We start from the raw sequence: 21,071 nt of genomic DNA, 5'->3' as shown, positions 1-21,071 counted from the left end.
TTTTATATGAGAATAAAGTGAATGAAGCTAGAGAAAAAAAAACATGACTGATAAATTGTTGTCTCCAAACTTTGCATGCCCTAATAGTCTGCATAGTTATCCTATTCACTTTGGCCACCAAAAGGAATAAAGAAGCAGTTGTTAAAGGTTGTCAGATACCATGTCTGGTGGATGGTCTGAGGATTTTATGTTGAGGGTTTCCTCAGGATTTATTGCCTTTGAATTCATGGACAAACAGACTGTGGAATGAGAAGAATCTCAGAGATCCTTTATCTGTTGAATTTCCTATATTTAGAGCATTCTTTTGCCTCAACAAAAACCTGCACACCCACTATGTACACATAAGGTGCTCAAAATGAGTTCAAGGACTTAGAGGCAGCAAGAGCAGAGTACCTAGTCTTGGTCTTTGTGCTGATAAAAGCAGTTTCATAAAATGAGATGTTGTTGTTTAGTCACTGAGTCATGTCCAACTCCTTGTGACCCCCCCCATGGACTGCAGCCCACCAGGCTCCTCTGTTCATGGGATTTCCCAGCAAGAAGACTGGAGTGGGTTACCATTTCCTTCTCCAGGGGATCTTCCTGACCCAGGAACTGAACCCATGTCTCCTGCATTGGCAGAGAGATTCTCTACCACTAAGCCACCAGGAAAGCCCCGGTAAGTGGGTAAGACCTCACTCAGTACTTCATGCTAATATCGGGCAATTCATCAGCAGTATATGCATGCAACACAAATGTCTACACAAGACAGCTCTCCCAGCCAGGCTTTTTACAGCTGATAATACAGTAAGCTTACAGTACCAGGCAAAATGTCACCATCTCAGAGTCAATATGATAGATGATTCCTCAGTGAGTCTAACCTAGGAACAAATTCTTTAGCTTGATATTCAAAGTGTCCCACAGTTCTGCCTCAACCTGCCTTTACTCTTGCTTTTATTAGTACATCCTGTACCTTCCAGACCAAGAGTTAGTAACTAAGGCCATTTCCCATCCCACTCTTATACAAACCTTGCCCATGGCCTATTTCAGTAATGGCTATAGGCTAGCAATTTCTATATTTTTAAAGTTGTTAAAAAAAAAAAAGAGGAGGAGAATATGTGACAGAATCCATTATGTGTTCCATAAAGCCTAAAATATCTACTATTAAGCTCTTTATAGAAAAAGTTTGCCTATTGCTGGCTTATTCCAGTATCAGGCCCTGGCATGATTTTCTTTATTCCATTTCTCCCTCTTTGTATTTACCAATCCAAGATGGACCCACCCATCAAAATGCAACTAAGTAATATTCAGTGAAGCCTTTCTTGCTACTTTCAGTGAGATACACTCTTCCTCTTTTAAATCCATATCCTCTATCTCCCTTAGCACACTATATCCCTTCTAGTTTCCAAACCCCAAACTGAAACACATGGTCTGACAAAGCTATTGCATTAACCAAAATTATTTTAACTGCTTCTGTCTTGCCCGTTCAAATGCAACTTCACAGAGCCACCAGGGTGCTCTACTTAGAATACAATTGTAACGACGTCATTCCCTCATCCTTTCTGTTGTTCTCCATTAGCTACGGAATAAAATCCAAGCATAAACCTGTTCCCTGCCTGGTTCTCTACTCTCATCTTCTTCTACCCTTCTTCACCTAGCACTTTATACTTTAAATAACATATTTTCAATCCCTCCCCCAAAACCTGGTCCAGACTCAGCTTTCCCATCTCTTACCCTTTCTTTACTTGGGTCACACACTTTGTTGTTAGAAGTAAAAACAATTGATATATCATCTATGGAGAGTAATTTGGCAACATCTATCAAAATTATACAAATTGTACCCTTTGTCCAAGCAGTTCTACTTCTAGGAATCTAGTCAGCAGATTTATGAAATGGCATCTTTTACAAAGCTATGCAGCACTGTTTCTAACAGCAAAAGATTGGCATGTAAAATGTTCATCAGTAGTGGACTGTAGAAAAAAAAGTATTATGCATCCATACAATGAAATACAATGCAGAAAGAGGAAGTTCTTTTATCTATGGTATTATACGGCCTACAAGAATATATCTGCAAGGATACAGTAGAGACTAGTAATGCTAGCTGCCTCCAAGGAAGGCAAGTGTTGGCTGGAGCACAGAGGTGAAGGAGACAGTTCACTAAATAACCTTTGTACCTTTTAATTGTTGAATTATGTAAATATACTACCAGACCAAAACCTGATATTTTTTAAACAGTTGTTGGAGAAGCCTTTTCTGAAACACACCCATACATACATGCACATACGTTAGGTCAGATGCCTATCGGTGGTGGTTCTTATCATGCTATTATTACTGCTTACCATTGATAATGAAACATCAATCTGTTCCTCCCTCCACCACTGAACAACTTTTAAACTTCTCTGGCACTTTAGAATTCTCTTTATATCTGCCAGCGTCCTGTACTAGGGGCTTAATAAACGTTCCCCTGGTCAGGGAACTAGATTCCACATGCCACCACTAAATAAACAAAATATCTTTTTAAAAAAAGTTCACCTTCTAGTGTAACTAGCTTGGGTCACAGTAGAATACAGATATTAGTGAAAGTGAAGTCGCTTAGTCGTGTCCGACTCTTTGCGACCCCGTGGACTGTAGCCTATCAGGCTCCTCTGTCCATGGGATTCTCCAGGCAAGAATACTGGAGTGGGTTGCCATTTCGGCCCCTGAAATAAATGATTTATTGAACTCAATTAGCAGAATAAAGAGAACCAAGAGACTCAAGAAAAAGATAATCAACAATTGATTCTAGGATTTCAAATTTCTATTTAAAAACCATGGCTTTAATGGAAACTCTCCTTATTTATCTAATCATTCCTTAGAGTCCAACAGCCACAAAATTAGCATGGACTATTTAGAGACCTATAGGACGCTCAGAACAATTCAAGCATTGGTATCCATGACTACAGTTAATGTGCTCAGTGGCTCGGAGGCATGTCTGGCATCCCATCTCCTCCCCAAGAAGTTCACTACCTCCATCAATTGAACCAGAATCTTTGCTTCAGTATTTCCCAATACAACTCTCCCCAACAGCATCAGTTATAAGAGAAAAAGATGGACAATCACTGTCTGAACTTAATTAAAACCCAGTTGTCAAAGCTTTCACTACAAGAGCAATCAACAAAAATCTATGTTAGGACATACAGGGCAAGACAAACTGGAAGATCTTTTTTTATTATTTTTTTTTTTGGAAGATCTTTGAAGACAGGGACTGAATTTTATCCACCTGGGAAGCCCCTAGAACCATCAGCACCTAGAACCATCCCTGCGGCTAACGGCTCCACAATATAGTTGTTACATGAACAGCTTCACTTAAGACTATAAAGGGGATTTTTACTTTATCTGTATTGTTTAAACATCTAAAATATATTCATGCATTACAAAATCATTGATCTAATAACAAATAGTGTCTAGAACATGCTTTTACAATTCCTCAATTGATTCTCATCTTGTCAGGTAGACAGGGATGGTATAGCTGTCCATTTTTCACAGATGATAAAAGCCATTCAAAATCCAAATATGAATTGTCCAAGGTTGCACTGCTTGTGAGCTGAAGATAAAAGGAAGCACTGGGATGATACCCATGTTTTCACTTATTACACATCTAACCAAAAAGAAAACAACGTCCCCTCACAGATTCAACTCCCAAAAACCTACACCCTTGCATTCTATCTGTGTGATAGTGACCAAATCACCTTACTCCTGAACTTTATATGAAATAAGAGGATGAGAATACTACTACTCACTGATTGCTGTAAAAATCAGATGTGTGAAAACTATTCTGACATTTAAGTGGTAGTTGCTATTATTTCTGTTAATGATATGTAAATAAGAAATGACTGTGTTGACTCCAACAGAAGACAGACTCTATATTATAAAAGAGAATATGCCTTTAAGTAGAAACAAGACAACCAAAATTGATTTTACCCAAATACACTGTTTCTTTAACAACTAATTCTAAAAGTAAAACACCCAACAAGCAAATGGAACTCTCATAGATCTCTAGTAAAAATGCAAAATGGTACAGTGCAGCCACTTCAAAAAATACTTTGGGCATTTCTTAAGATGTTAAACACGAAATTACCTAGAACCCAGCAAATCCACTCCTAAGTATTTACCCAAGAGAAATGAAGACATGTGTGCAAAAGACATAAATGTTTAGAGTTTCATTCATATCATCAAAACAGGAAACAACACAAATGTCCATTAACTAGTAGACAGACTGATTTAAAAAATTACAATATATCCATACAGTGGAATGCTTCTCAGCAATAAAAGGGAACTACAGATATATACAACATGGATGATTTTCAAACAATTATAGTAAGTGAAAGATATCAGATACAAAGGCTACATATCGTACAGTTTCATTCATATGACATGGAAAAGGCAAAAAACTAGAGAGAAAGATAGAAACCACTAGAGGGGCAAAAACTAGTATAGTAGTTAGCTGCTGCTGCTGCTGCTGCTAAGTCGCTTCAGTCATGTCCGACTCCGTGTGACCCCATAACGGAAGCCCACCGGGCTCCCCCGTCCCTGGGATTCTCCAGGCAAGAACACTGGAGTGGGTTGCCATTTCCTTCTCCAATGCATGGAAGTGAAAAGTGAAAGTGAAGTTGCTCAGTTGTGTCCGACTCTTCGAGGCCCCATAGACTGCAGCCTACCAGGCTCCTCCGTCCATGGGATTTTCCAGGCAACAGTACTGGAGTGGGGTGCCACTGCCTTCTCCTATAGTAGTTAGTAGGGGCTGCCAAATGAAGGGAAAGGAGCATGAGGTAACTATTGGGGATGATGGAAATAATCTATATCTTGGTTGGTGTGATGATTACAATTGCATCTATTTGTCAAAACTCACAGAACTGTACCCTTAAAAAAGAATAAAGTTTACTATATGTAAATTATACCTCAAAAACATGACTAAAAGAGAAAGAAAAACTAAACTACTCCGTTTACACATCTGGGGGAAAAAGGAATAGTTAATTATCACAATATTTATGCTCAGTTTGGTTCAGTATTTGCTTAAGAAATTTTAGCTAAACCACCTAACAACTGCTGGGTTAAACCTCTCTGAGGAGGCTTTACAGGGATACCCTGTTTTCAGAGAAACCATTCTCTCTCTTTAATCACTAGTTTCATTATTTTGACAGTGCTCACTCCAGCAGTCACTACTACTTGACTTTCATTCATAGCCACCTACTTCCTTCCAATGCTCTCCCCATTCCAAAACTCCAAAAAAGGCAACCTACAGTTCTCACCTACAAATATATCTGAGAAATGAGCACACTTAAATTCCTTACTTGGAATTTCAAAGGCCAACCACTCAACAGCAAATCACTCTGCCTTTTTCACAAGACAAAAATATTTAAATTTCACTATGTGCCAAAACCAACCAGTCACATATATATATGCTGCTGCTAAGTCGCTTCAGTCGTGTCCGACTCCATTCGACCCCATAGACGGCAGCCCACCAGGCTCCCCCGTCCCTGGGATTCTCCAGGCAAGAACACCGGAGTTCGTTGCCATTTCCTTCTCCAGTGCATGGAAGTGAAAAGTGAAAGGGAAGCCGCTCAGTTGCGTCCAACTCCTAGCGACCCCATGGACTGCAGCCTACTAGGCTCCTCCATCCATGGGATTTTCCAGGCAAGAGTAATGGAGTGGGGTGCCGTTGCCTTCTCCAACGGGTTGCCATTGCCTTCTCCAACATACATATATATATATATATATATATATATATATATACAGACACAAATAGCTGTCAAAAGACGGGAAGCAAAAAGCAAAGGAGTAAAGGAAAGATATACTCATTTGAATGCAGAGTTCCAAAGAATAGCAAGGAGAGATAAGAAAGCCTTCCTCAGCAATGCAAAGAAATAGAGGAAAACAACAGAATGGGAAAGACTAGAGATCTCTTCAAGAAAATTAGAGATACCAAGGGAACATTTCATGCAAAGATGGGCTCAATAAAGGACAGAAATGGTATGGTCCTAACAGAAGCAGAAGATATTAAGAAGAGGTGGCAAGAATACACAGAAGAACTATACAAAAAAAGATCTTCATGACCCAGATAATCACGATGGTGTGATCACTCACCTAGAGCCAGACATCCTGGAGTGTGAAGTCAAGTGGGCCTTAGGAAGCATCACTACAAACAAAGCTAGTGGAGGTGATGGAATTCCAGTTGAGCTATTTCAAATCCTGAAAGATGATGCTGTGAAAGTGCTGCACTCAATATGCCAGCAAATTTGGAAAACTCAGCAGTGGCCACAGGACTGGAAAAGGTCAGTTTTCATTCCAATCCCAAAGAAAGGCAATGTCAAAGAATGCTCAAACGACCTCACAATTGCACTCATCTCACACACTAGTAAAGTAATGCTTAAAATTCTCCAAGCCAGGCTTCAGCAATACGTGAACCGTGAACTTCCAGATGTTCAAGCTGGTTTTAGAAAAGGCAGAGGAACCAGAGATCAAATTGCCAACATCTGCTGGATCAAAAAAGCAAGAGAGTTCCAGAAAAACATCTATTTCTGCTTTATTGACTATGCCAAAGCCTTTGACTGTGTGGATCTCAATAAACGGTGGAAAATTCTTCAAGAGATGAGAATACCAGACCACCTGACCTGTCTCTTGAGAAACCTGTATGCAGGTCAGGAAGCAACAGTCAGACCTGGACATGGAACAACAGACTGGTTCCAAATAGGAAAAGGAGTACGTCAAAGCTGTATATTGTCACCCTGCTTATTTAACTTATATGCAAAGTACATCATGAGAAACACTGGGCTGGAGAAAGCACAAGCTGGAATCAAGATTGCCAGGAGAAATATCAATAACCTCAGATATGCAGATGACACCACCCTTATGGCAGAAAGTGAAGAAGAACTAAAAAGCCTCTTGATGAAAGTGAAAGAGGAGAGTGAAAAAGTTGGCTTAAAGCTCAACATTCAGAAAACGAAGATCATGGCATCTGGTCCCATCACTTCATGGCAGACAGACAGGGAAACAGCGGCTGACTTTATTTTCCTGGGCTCCAAAATCACTGCAGATGGTGATTGCAGCCATGAAATTAAAAGATGCTTACTCCTTAGAAGGAAAGTTATGACCAACCTAGAGAGCATATTCAAAAGCAGAGACATTACTTTGCCAACAAAGGTCCGTCTAGTCAAGGCTATGGTTTTTCCAGTGGTCATGTATGGATGTGAGAGTTGGACTGTGAAGAAGGCTGAGCGCCTAAGAATTGATGCTTTTGAACTGTCGTGTTGAAGAAGACTCTTGAGAGTGCCTTGGACTGCAAGGAGATCCAACCAGTCCATCCTAAAGGAGATCAGTCCTGGGAGTTCATTGGAAGGACTGATGTTGAGGCTGAAACTCCAATACTCTGGCCACCTGATGCGAAGAGCTGACTTCTCATTTGAAAAGACCCTGATGCTGGGACAGATTGAGGGCAGGAGGAGAAGGGGACGACAGAGGATGAGATGGTTGGATGGCATCATCAACTCGATGGACATGGGTTTGGGTAGACTCCGGGAGTTGGTGTTGGACAGGGAGGCCTGGCGTGCTGCAGTTCATGGGGTCACAGAGTCCGACACGACTGAGGACTGAATTGATACATCAAATTTCTATAAGTTGAGTTACATCTATTTTTTAGTATGTTTGTTACATTTAATTTTTTTTTAATTTATTTCAATTGGAGGCTAATTACTTTACAATATTGTAGTGGTTTTTGCCATACATTGACATGAATCAGCCATGGGTATACATGTGTTCCTCATCTTGAACCCTCCTCCCAACTCCCTCCTCATCCCATCCCTCTGGGTCATCCCAGTGCACCAGCCCTGAGCACCCTGTCTCATGCATCGAACCTGGACTGGTGATCTGTTTCACATATGATAGTATACATGTTTCAATGCTCTTAAATCACTGAGAAGTTATCCCAAAGTAACTTCTGAGTTCAATATACTGACCACATACCCTTAGACTAAAGACAAAAAAACTATAAACAAAGAGGTTTATAAACTGAATTTCATAGTAACATGGGTTAGCAATCTTGGAGCTATTTTCAGTATATTCTAGGTTTGGACAAATAAATACATTATGGATTATGTGAGTCAGGTTTACAATCCCTAGGTAAGAGAAGGGGCTTAAAAATACAGGAAAAATAAGATAAAGGCTAAATAAACTTTGTGGTATTGGAGGTGTTAGTCTGAACACACAATTCTGAAACCAAGTTTCCTTATCAAGTTTATGATCAATCTCTCTATCCAAAATTTGATTCCCTCTCTTGTAGTACTCAAGCTTGTGCTAACTGAACACTAATCAACAAAAGTCAGATGACTAAAACTGCTATTACTGACAACATCATTAAGCAACTAAAATTGCTATTATGAACATCATCATTAACGTACAAACTCAGGTTGCTTCTCCAGTACAAGATGAATGGTCCCAGAGCCATGGACCACTTTGGCTGGAGAATCATAAACCAGAGACATCCTGACTTCCCAAAACTACAAATAAGAAATGTCACAGTAATGCCACATAACAATTAGTCCCAGCCTCTTTGTTCTTCCTCTAAAACATAACCCTAACTCAAAGACCAGGTGGGTTTGAAATCCATACTTTGCTGCAAACTCCTATTGTCAGAGTTTGGCTTTCAGTACTGCAGGCATAGGAGCTCTCTGCTCAGTTTCAGTTTTTATTATATTTAGATAAAAATAAAAATAAACTTAGATATATGTGTATATATATGTATGTGTATATGTGTGTGTATATATATATGTGTGTATATATAGACATAGATTTCTTAGCTCTGCCCATTGAAAGGATCTGAAAGCAATGACAACCTATAGCAATGAGCATACATAGGAACTAGATCTTGATTTCTAAATAATTTTCTCCACTAACAGAAATTAGGAGAGAAACACTTTAGAGAAATAGCTGATTCCAAAGTTCAGGTAGGAAGATAAGCTTGGAACATCTTTTTTGTGCCAAAAAGGAACTGGTTCAAGAATGTTAGGAACTTGTCAAAAGCTAGCTTGAAGGGGTTCCCACTGCCGAATCTGGGACAATGTGAAAACCACAAAAAATAATGACAGTAACAGATTATGACCTACTGCATAAAATATGAATCCATATTAATACATACAAATAAAGGTAAGAAAATGCTCTCCAGCAGAATATTAACCAATAAGCAAAGAATAAAACTGATAAGCTGAAAAGCAAAAAATAAAAACTGAAAGCACAGTTCTGTAATATGAAAGCACAACCATCATAGTAATAACTGACTCAGGCAAACATCAACAGATGTTACAACTACTGGATAAAAGTTTGATGAAATCAAGGTATTTACATGGACTCACCATCTCCCATAACATTACTAATTAAAAAGGAAAACATTAAACTCTATAGTGGAAAAACCTGACAGACATCATCTTAAATAAGTGATCAAAGTTAACATCATCAGTACTGAACAAATGGATATCAAATGCTTCCTGATATGATGCAATGGGAAGGATATAACATTACTCTGCAATATTCCCATCAAAATGCATAATCTGAATCTATTCATAAGGAAGGCAAATTCAAATTGAGAGACACTCTTTGAAATAAACAGCCTATACCATTCAAAAAAGACAAGATCATGAAAGATAAGTCTGAAGGGTTCTTTCAAACTAAGTAGACTGGAGATTAAACAAATATTTTATGCAGATCCTGGATTGGATCCTAGATTAGAAAAAATTTTCCCTATAGAAAACACTGAAACAAATGGCAAAATTTGAATAAAGTCAGTATATTAGATAATAATATTATAACCAATCTGTATTTCCTGATTTTGGAAAGAACATTGTTGTGGTTACATAAGAGAATGTCTTAGTTTACTGAAAATATACATTATCATATTTAGGGTAAAGAAGTATCATATTTGTAACTTACTCTAGTTTCAAAAATTAATATGCATAGGTAAAAAGAATATAGGGACCTCCCTGGTGGTCCAGTGGTTAAGAATCCAGCTTCCAGTGCAGGGGATGGTGGTTCAATGCCTGGTGAGGGAACTAAGATCCCACATGCTTTGGGGCCACTGAGCCCCTAAGGCGCAACTGCTGAGCCCAAGAACAACTGCTGAGCCCATGAGCCACAACTAAAGAAAAGCCCTTAAGGAGGAGCTTATGAAAACTTGAACTCCTAAGCTCCTAGCAGCTCCAGGCAGCTAGTGAATGAATGCCAGAGGAGCTAAGACCATCATCTCCTCTTCCCCACCTCAGAACCTGCCTCTTCTAAGCCACTGCTACTTTTAATTTAGGCCATTAAGACTTGCTTTCTGCCAGCTTCTGCCCTGTAAGGTTGATGCAACTTCTCAAGAGAGAAACAAAATGAATCATAATCACTTTGTCAATATTAAGGACAAAGAAATACTGCCAGATTTTTGGTGGAAAAAAATATCACTAGTGTTTTAACTTCTATGAGGGATGGGAGAGGGAGAGGATAGTGGTAAGGAGACAGTAAACCAGCTAAAAACTATGTGAAATAGAGGAAATGGTGATTTTGATTAGTGAACCTCTAGGGATATAAGGTAACAATGAATAAATCTGTGCTATCTGAATGTCTGTTCTCATGTGGCTTCAAAAAATTAAAAGCAGGCAGGACCTTTGCATTGAGATGGCTAAGTTAACAAAGGAATAAGGGAAACATCTGTATGAGAGGAAAAGGTCAAAGCAGTGTGTCAAGGGAACTCTGCTATGCCTGGTATTAACATTTCACTTGAATTGCTGGAGAGGTCAGATTACATATTTGTCGCCATCAGCTAATTTAATTGAAAGGTCTAGCCAACTCCAAAGCTATCAATTCAGACAGAAGGATACCTAGCTTCGAGTACGTCTGAGTTTTACTTTGATTTCTGCATTTAATTACAGGAATATAAAATAGAGGGGCAGAACCATATTTTAAAGAGCCACATTCCAAAGTAAAGGTTCACTGTATAGTCCATATACTATATTTGATGATCCATATTTGACAGATCCTCACAGGGCCATGCAAAATTAGCATGGACATTTCTTGGGCTTTTGATGTTCACTGCCATCATGTGCTTCACTGCTAAAATCAGGAAACATATGGGATGAATTGGTAAAGGCTGCTGAGAGTTTCTGCTGCCTTTTTGTTTTCTGTTTTTAATTCAGGGCTAAGGCCAATTCAGAATACCTCTAAACAAGACCAAGATCTAATACAGCACTCTTTAAACCATATCCATTCCCAGGATATTTTTAAATAAGAAAAGATGTTAGGGAAAGAAAGGTGTTGAAGAAAAATGACGGGAAATCAAGTATCTTCAGGGAACACTGGGATCCTTGGGAACATATGTCTAAAAACGTATAGTTTAGCTAGTGAAAAGCAGCAGCCACATGGCAGAGAGTGAAAACCGTGGGTTTTGGACTCAGATCTCAGTGAATTCAGTTATCAGGACTGAACGAAGTGTGAATAGTGTGTCTGCTACTGGTTAACTCTGTGACCTAGGGGAATTTATTTAACTTCTCTGAGACTTATTTTCTCATCTGTAAAACAGAGATACTAACTCCCTCTCAAGGATGTTTTAAGAATTACAGAGATAACATACATGAAAGGAGGTTCCCAGGTGGCATAGTGGTAAAGATTGGCCTGCCAATGAAGGTGACATAGGTGGTTTGGGTCTGATCCTGTGTTGGGAAAATCACCTGGAGTAGGAAATGGCAACCCGCTCTAGTATTCTTGCCATAGAAAATTCCATGGACAGAGGAGTCTGGCGGGCTACAGTCCATGGGTTCAAAAAGAGTTGGACACAACTGAGTACAACATATATGAAAAGTGCCCCCCAGCAGAAAATCTAGCAAAGACTTTTTTGTTAAAGAATTCAACTGGACTTAAAGTCAGATTCAGTTGACATATCTGCTATAGACTCATTTTACAAGTTTAATTTATGATACCCCAACTGCTATAATTTCAGATAGCCTCAAGGCCTTGGAGAGGCCTGAGACAAAAACCAGAGACAGAGGCAAAAGTTACTTAACCAGCCATAATAAAACCCAGAGACAGACTCTGTCACATGTAAATATACTAGCTCATATTGCACATGGGGCCAGTCAATACAGCGCCAGAAAGACCCCTCCTCTTTGTAATTTTACTAAAGCAGAAACGATAACTAGGGGAGAGAGTCTCCCTCAGCCTTTAAACTTTCAGGGATCTTAAGTAAATCTTTACAACTGAATGATCACTTTCTATGAAGTTCAAAACAATACCCTAAAATTAAGAATTGAGGCTAAAACCAGCAGTAAGAAATTTTACTTCCTCATCTTTCCTCCTGTTTTCCTTACCCTGGAGGAAGTATGAACTCAGGGAATTAACTCATCTTTATCCTAGTGCTACATGCATCCACTGTACTCTTATTTAAACCACCTTTCTGGTTTAAAGGCTTCCCTGATGGCTCAGAGGTTAAAGTGTCTGCTTGCAATGCAGGAGACCTGGGTTCGATCCCTGGGTTGGGAAGATCCCCTGGAGAAGGAAATGGCAACCCACTCCAGAATTCTTGCCTGGAGAATCCCATGGACGGAGGAGCCTGGTGGGCTACAAAGAGTCGGACACGACTGAGCGACTTCACTTTCTTTCACTTTCCAGTCTAAAAGCTTTCAGCAGCTACCTTAATGTTAAGAAGTCAGGCTCTGTGGTCACAAAAGATCTAGATTTTAAACTGTTCATTTATTAGCTCTATGTATTTCCAGGTGGCACCAGTGGTAAAGAACCCACCTGCCAATGCAGATAGATGTAAGGGATGCGGGTTCGATCTCTGGGTAAGGAAGATCCCCTGGAGGAAGAAAAGGCAACCCACTCCAGTATTCTTGCCTAGAGAATCCCATGGACAGAGGAGCTTGGCAGGCTAGTTCACAGGGCTGCACAGAGTCGGACGTGACTGAATAGACTTAGCATGCACAGGTGAGATCTGAGTCAATTTCCTAGTTTGTAAAACAGGATATATAAATAAAAGTATTAAAAGGCAAAAGGTGGCCCAAAATAAACATTCAATATTAGTCATCATTATTATGAGGCAAGGGTTAACCTCATTTATAGATCAAATAAACAAACAACTGAGTCTCAGAGGTAGAGTAACTTCCCAGTAGAATGGAACCTCAAACCCAAATTCTGCTTTTTCCATTATGCCAAACAATCTATCTCATGTATGAAAGTGAAAGTCGCTCAGTTGTGTTAAACTCTTTGGGACCCCATGGCCTATACAATCCATAGAATTCTCCAGGCCCGAATTGTGGAGTGGGTACCCTTCTCCAAGGCATCTTCCCAACCCACGGATTGAACCCAGGTCTCCTGCATTGCAGGCAGATTCTTTACCAGCTGAGCCACAAGGGAAGCCCCAGAATACTGGAGTGGGTAGCCTATCCCTTCTCCAGCGGATCTTCCCAATCCAGGAATGAAACCGGGGTCTCCAGCATTGCAGGCGAATTCTTTACCAACTGAGCTCTCAGGGAAGCCCTATCTCATGTCTATCCCTGTCGTTTTAAACAGGCTACTAACTGCAATTTACTAGTCTTTATTGTGTGGTCACAGGTTATGGATGTTTTTAATCTTATTCCATTTTTTCTTTTCATATCATGATAGTCTGGGAGGAAAACTGACTGAACACACCAGTGTGCCACAGCAGGTGATGACCCAGGGGAAAAGACGAGACCCAGTTTCTCCTTGTCAGTATTCTTACCTGGAATAGCCTCTCTCCTCTCCAAGTGCATTTGCTGCTTTTAAATCTGCTATGATCTGGGCTCGAATAAGTACCCTAGGACTAGTGAGGGTACCTCTAAGCCTGAAGAACAAAGGAAATACCAACTTTCCAAACCAGAAGGAGCGAGTCATGCATGTAGGGAGAACTACCTTCAGAAGAATAACAAGGGACACAGCTAGACACAGACAACACTCATAGGAAGGGAGCAGGATAATTAAATTCCATATCCTCAGATGGGAAGAAAGCCAGCTGATGTAGTCTAAGTAAGTCAGCTTCCCAGGGTGGCAAAGGATGGAGAGTGGACCTGGAGGAGCCAACAGAAGGGACCTAATTCTACCTCAGAGAGTCTTCCTGGTGCACTTTCACATCTCTTCTTTCATCCTAATGGCTAAGTGCCAGATAAGGAAAGAGTTACTGAATGGGACAGTTCTCACCCCTTTTGAAGAGTACTGCTTATCTACCATAAAATATTTATGGGTGAGTTTTTCACTAATTGAGTATGGTCATTTATCATCCCACTTGTAACTGTTCAGAAGTCTTTTAGGTTCAAGAATTTACGTATCTTTCTCCACATTTGTGGATTTTGCACTTACCTACTAGGCAAATTAAATCACAATAATGCAGATACTATCACAACCCTCAAGGAACTTAATACTTAGGAGTTTGCACTCATATCTTAAGATATGGTAAGAAGACAGAATGAGTGCCACCAGAGGAAAGAGCTGTTGTGCTATGAAAAGTTCGAGGACAGGTTTCATTGCCATCCAGCCCCTGGCAGGCATAACTTCAGCCAGAACTCACTGTTATCTATTAACAAGGTTTCCCACAGGTCCAGATCTGGAGAACCACTCACCAAGCCCTCAAGAGCCCCCAGTTTCCACTCTACACCCTCAGCCAATAAGGTTCATGCCTCATTCTCCTGGAAAAAGTCCCTCTCCTTCCAAATGTCACCTCCTTACCTGAACCTTACTTGGACCCTCAAAGAACAATTACAATGTGCCTACTCTGCATTCCCAAAAGCCTTTACTTTGAGAACTTAAAGAACTTTATCATTATCCATGTATTTGTACGGGACCTCTATTAGATTGGGGCTTCCCTGGTGGCTCAGATGGTAAAGAATCTGCCTGCAATGTGCGAGACCTGGGTTCAATCCCTGGGTTGGGAAGATCCTCTGGAGAAGGGAAAAGCTACTCACTCCAGTATACTGGCCTGGAGAATTCCATGGACTGGGGTCGCAAAGAGTCGGACACGACTGAGCGACTTTCACTTCACTTCACTTCTACTAGATTGTGAGATTCCAAGTCATCTGTATCCTTAGCCACTAATAGCACTCAAAACAGTATGCCAGGCCCAGTGTAAGTATTCTACATATATTAACACATACATTCTACTAATATGTACATCACAGTAAGTCATCACAGTAAAACTGAAAAGGAGATGACAGGAACTCTCTTCTCAATTTTACAAGAGAGGAAAATTAAGTGCACAGGAAGGTTAAGTAGTGCTGAAAGTCTCAAAGCTAGTAAGGACTAGACCCCAGGATTTCAATCTAGGCACAACTTCAGAACTGAATTTCAACAGACATCATGGGTTGAGGGGAAGGTCGAACTACAAGATCAGTGGTCTCCACCACAGGGAGCACAGTTACTATTCACACACTGGGGTGTGGAAAGCCAAACACTGGAACTTCTACTTATATTTGTTTCAGTTCATCCTTTTGTAAAACGTCTATTTTTGCACATGTTATAAAATGTACATAATAGACAGTACAGTCAACACTGTAATAGTAACTTAAACACACATAATGTGTGTGCATACTCAACCATATTTACTGATACAAAGAACATTAAAACCATTTGAGGCCACTATTCTAGACTATTTCCTCCAGGGACTCAATTCCTCCATTCTCTCTGCCTAGCACTTTAGTTAAAAAACACTAGCCAATCAAGATTATAGGTGAACTTCAGAGAGGTAAGAGTTTGCTCTTATTTATATTTGGAAGCCCTACATCAGCTCAAGGTCCCGGTGCTTAGCAGATGGTCAATGTATCATGAGATACATTGTATCATGAGAACCTAACTGTATCATGAGAACCTCATTTTAAAAAATTCTCTTCAGGAAAAAAACAAAGTCTCTCAACATTTTAATGCAACTTATAAATACTTCCGGATTAAAAAAAAAAAAACATACTAAGCACATTGCCTAGAAATGTTATATAGAATTCTCTTAGGAAGACTATAAACAAACAAACAAAAAACAAACCTTAGTTACATAATAGAACCAAAAAATTGTACTTTAGAGCTTAAACAGAAAACTGCATAAAAGGGATGTGGGCATTAAAAAAAAATCTAAGTTCATATTAAAGGTCCTTCCACTATACAGAGATAGTGTAACTTTGTCAGACCTAAAGGTCACCTCTGCTAGTCTCTGCTGAGTTAAACTCCAAGAGGAATAGATTAAACTTTCCAAAGCAGCAACTGCAGACTTGACTATGAAGAGGCATTAGCTGGGTCCACCTACCTACTCTGCATTTCTTCAATCCAACATTTAATGGGCATCAAACAAAGAAGAGAGGCTGTGTAAAGCCCCCCTTTTATGGGTGGAAGAACCTGAGCTCTGAGGCTAAATCCACAAGGTTCCTCCCGTCCTCAGCTTCATCCTCTGCACAATGGGCATATACAAATACTTAATTCTTATCTATGTTACCAGGATTAAATGACAGAAAACATGCAAAACGGATTTATCTGTTTCCTCATTGAACGTGTCTCTCTCCCTTCCCCCAGCTAAAACTCAAATCTTGAGTCTGGTTTATCTAGTTTGCTGCTATATTCCCAGGGCCAAAATGGTTCTTTTTATTTAATAAATGATTTAGTAAGTACCAAATGAATAGAATGCAAACTGCCTGTTGCTCAAAAAATGTTGGCTATTATGGCTATTATTACTAACAAGAAACAATGAAAATTTTATTAAGAGACCCACACCTCCTCCAAAGATCTCACATTTCTAGGAGGTACAGTTAATAAATGCTGAAAAGGAGAAATGAAGGTAAGAAAAACAACTGGATCATAAAGCAGGACTAACCTAAAATAAAATTAAAATCTCAAATAAATACACAATCAGAGCTGAATTTCGAGCTTTCCCGAGTGAGGTTCACCCTGGATGAGGTTTAACAGCGATTACAATAATGACAGTTTACACGCCTGTATGTGCCAGAGTCCGTATCAAGCCTCCTATTTGGCCTCACAAAACCCTGAACCGGGGTGGGGAAGGGCTGGAGATGTTCTTCTCGCCTTCATTTTGCAGAAGGGGGAACTGAGGCTCAGAGAGACCCAAGGTCACCGTCTGTAAGCGGAGGAGCCGCAATGTGAACCCCGGCAGTCAGACCCCTGAGCCTGCACTCAACAGGCCCCTCAGAGGGGCCATCCTCGCTTCTTCCACCATCCGCCACACATCCCTCGAAATTGGATGTGTGTAATATTTCTCTAGGGCCGGACTTAGTGGCCCCGGCGCCAGGAGAACAAAACAATCCTTGTCCGCCGGCAAGTTAGATGGACGCCGGCCCGGCCGGGTCTCCGAGGCCGCGGTGCCCAGAGACTCGCGCACACCACGAGCTCCGAGCTCTCGAGCGGTGCAGGAGGCTCCTGGGCGGCCCTAGGAGCCCGGGAAGGCCCGGCCTGCCGGGTGACCTTGGATCTGCCGCCCTTCTTGGGGCCTCAGTTTACCAGCCTGGCCTCGCGCCGGCTCGCGCCTGTGGAGCTGCAGGCCTTCACACGCCCCCCTCAGCCGCCCGCTTTCCCGCCCCGCTTACGCTGGAAGGCGGCCGCTCCAGGGACGCCCACCATCGCCCAGCGCCGCTGCCGCGCACCTCCGCCTCCACTCGCGGCCCGGGTCCCCCGCAGGCCCCGCTGCGGGACCTGTAGCCGCCAAGCTAGCCGACCCCAGAGACTCTGCAGCCGCCACCGCCGCCGCCGCCGTTAGGCCGCGCGCCGCCCCGCCCCCTAGTTGGCCCCGCCCCGCCAGCCGGGCACGCCCCCGCCGCGCGTTCTCGCTCGCCAGACCAACGCACGCGGAAGCCTGGCCCCTAGACCGACTCCCGCTAAACCTCGCCTCCTGACCTGCTCCGCCCCTTCCGCGCGAACCTACTACCCTATCCCGGAGCACCCTGCTTCTCAGTCCCGGCCCCCTTGCGTCACGCGCGCCCATCACGTGCAAGTTCCACTCTTCAGGCTTAGGGATTCCAGCTGTGGCCAAGGCAACTGCCAGAACCCAGAGGCGGAGCCCTAGGGGGCGGAGCTTAGGGGGGGAGGGCGAATTGCCTCACCAGAGTTCTCCAGGTTAAGGTCCTTTCGCCTTTGCGCCTGTCTTTAGGCAACTCACTTCCCCCGAAAGTGTTCCAAGTATTTAAAATGTCATGATCATAATGTTAATAACTGTTAGCTGTCATTATTATTACCGAGCTATTTTTATACACTCCATCCCGTTAATCCTTACAATGAGCAAGAGAAGTATTATTATTCCCCCTCTTCTATACAAGCGAATAGGGCTTTCCCACCAACCAGGTTGCTCACTGGGTACAGTTAACAAATAGCAGAGATGGGATTGGAAGCTAGGAACTTGTGACTTAAGACCCAGTACTTTGAACTACTCTGAAGTATTCTGCCTCCCAAAGTCTCTAAATTAAAACAAGAGATTAAAATTTCCAAACTCTTCTATATACAAAGATACCAAAAGCAAAGTTCTTTTAGTTAGACTTGTCTTTTGCAAGCAAAAGACTGAGATAAAATAGTTGCAACATACTCAACAAAAAATCAATATTCAAAATAAATAAAGAGCTTCTTAAAACCAATAAGAAAAGTAAGACAATTTAATAGAAAAATGGACAAACAATAAATAGACAATGCACAGAAAATAAAATCTGAATAGCTAATAAACATTTTTAAAAGCTGCTCAGTCTTTCTAATAATCAGGACAACACCAAACAATGAGTTGCCATATTTCATGCAATAGATTGTAAATTCCACTGTGGGTCTCCATCCCAAAGAAATACTAGCTCATGTGCACAAAAAATTGTGTAGGAAAGAAGGTTATGCCAGAATTATTTACAACAACAAAAAGTGGAATTGACTAGAATGTCCAATGTGGAAAACTAGTAAAACAAACTATGGAGACTAATATGCAACATTTAAAAAGTAGGTAAATCTACTTGTAATAAAAGGTTGCCAAGACATACTTGTTAACTGAAAAAGCAAATTCAAGTTCCATATAGTTATTCTTTTGCTTTACTTCCAAGTTTTGGATAAATGGATAATTTTTCTTAACACCTACATACTATGTACACTCTAAAATTGTGCTAAATCTAAGCCCACATGCCAGAGCCAGACAAAGTGGATATAAATTATAGCTCCATACTTACCAGCTATACAGCCCTGGACAAGTCATCCTACATTTCTAAGCCTAGGCAAGTAGTTCACAATAGTACCTAGCTTGAAAGATGTTGCATGAAAAGTACAATGCCTGGTACATTTTTTAAATGTTATACTTATTATTATAGCACTTTCTTTTTTTTTGTTGTTAATCTCTTTTCCCTCCCAGTACTGAGCCTCTACCCTTCATGCCTGGAAGTTGTTAACACAAAGTAGGTGCTCAAAAAAAGTCTTGCTAATGCATTCTATTACCGTTTGAATCCTGCTGTATACTGCCTTGCCTTGTCTTGGCACTTAGCTATTTGGATATAATAATTGAGCAACAGTTGAAGTATTTTTATGATGTAGATATTTAAGAAATTTTTGCTGAATTAAAGGAAAATTCAGCAGAAGGAAGGAAGGAAGTAGGGACAATAATTAACTTGCCTAAGACCACATACTATGAAGCGGTTGCCTGGTCAAAGAGGCTAAACAGAATTTTCTGCCACAATATCACATTCAAGCTGATAAGTATGAATTTATTTACTAAACATGTAGTGAGAAACTAGCCCGTAACTCAGTGGTTCTCAAAGTGGGCTACTGTCAATGTCATTTGGAAATGAGAAACTGATTTAGAAACACACATTCACAGGCCCTGCTGATCAGGAAAGCCCCCAGGTCTGGAACCACAAGAGCTCCCCTCCAGAGGTAGAAGGAAAGGAAAGGGGCTTCCACTTCTTTCCAAGGCTACCCACTGCAGTATTCTTGGGCTTCCCTTGTGGCTCAGCTGGTAAAGAAGCCACCTGCAATGCAGGAGACCTGGGTTTGATCCCTGGGTTGGGAAGATACCCTGGAGAAGAGAAAGGCTACCCACTCCAGTATTCTGGCCTGGAGAATTCCATGAACTGTACAGTCCATGGGGTCACAAAGAGTCAGACGCAACTGAGAAACTTTCAACTCTTCCCAAAGTCTTGTCTGTCGTTGCCAAGTCAAATCTGGCTTACTTCTATGGCAAAATCTGGCTTACTTCTATGGCAGCCTCTCCATTGCTCTCAGGCTGGTCAGACAGGATGTGATTCCCATTGTGTACCAGGTCTCTAGCCTCACATCGCCTCTGGGAGCCCCTTCTTCCCTCCACACTACCAGCCCCCACTTCACACCTATACACCCGTTAGGCATCATCTCATCTAGTACTTCCTCAGAGAAACCCTCCAGACCCGTCAGACCTCCTAGTGTCCACTCCTGTAGTACTATGCAGCTCTTCTTTGTAGCACAGAATCCATTTGTCATTTTGCATGTATTTTTCCCGTTCTTGGATTACTATCCATCTTCCTCTATAGACCTCAAGCTCCATAAAAATTTCCTTTTTGTTGTTTTCCACTAAGTCTCCAGTGTCTGGGACAGAGATGGCCCACCGTAAACACCTGTTAAATAAATAAGGGAAATATTAAAGTGGAAGTAGGCACAGGCATCTGTGAGAGTACAAAGAGCCTTTCTAGTCAGCCCCCTTAACACCCTTCCCCAACACATGCCCTTGGGAGTCATACAAGCATCGTTAGGAAAGGAGAGAATCAATGCATTCACTAAATAAATATTTATAAAAGAGAAGACATATGGAAAATTCCCAACCACTTGAAAACTAAAATATATAGTATTTCTAAATAACCAGTGGGTCAAAGAAGAAGTCACAGGAAAATTAATAAGTATTTACAATGCAAAAATCCTCAACCAGATATTAACAAATTTTATTCTACAACATACAAAAAGGATAATATACCATGGTCAAATTGGGATTATCCTGGAAATTCGAAGCTGATTTAAAAACTTATGTTCACACAAAAACTTGTGCATGGTTGTAAATAGCAGTTTTATTCAAAATTACTAAAAATTGGAAATCTAAGTGTTCCTCACCTAGT

At 41.0% G+C, this 21,071-nt stretch overlaps 1 protein-coding gene across 1 annotated transcript in view; it reads right to left on the bottom strand.

The window, feature by feature from the left end:
• CBFA2T2 (CBFA2/RUNX1 partner transcriptional co-repressor 2) overlaps positions 1-17,736 on the bottom strand; it is a 144,007-nt gene extending 126,271 nt beyond the window's left edge. The window contains exon 1 of the mRNA XM_019972271.2: positions 17,562-17,736. Within this exon, the coding sequence (XP_019827830.2) occupies positions 17,562-17,595 (34 nt within the window). The 5' untranslated portion in view covers positions 17,596-17,736. The remainder of the gene's footprint in view (positions 1-17,561) is intronic.
• Positions 17,737-21,071: the final 3,335 nt, after the last annotated feature.

The sequence above is a fragment of the Bos indicus genome, chromosome 13 (assembly GCF_029378745.1).
Source record: "Bos indicus isolate NIAB-ARS_2022 breed Sahiwal x Tharparkar chromosome 13, NIAB-ARS_B.indTharparkar_mat_pri_1.0, whole genome shotgun sequence".
NCBI lineage: Eukaryota > Metazoa > Chordata > Mammalia > Artiodactyla > Bovidae > Bos > Bos indicus.
The sequence above is the reverse complement of the archived record's forward strand: the minus strand, read 5'-3'. Positions and strand labels throughout refer to the sequence as shown.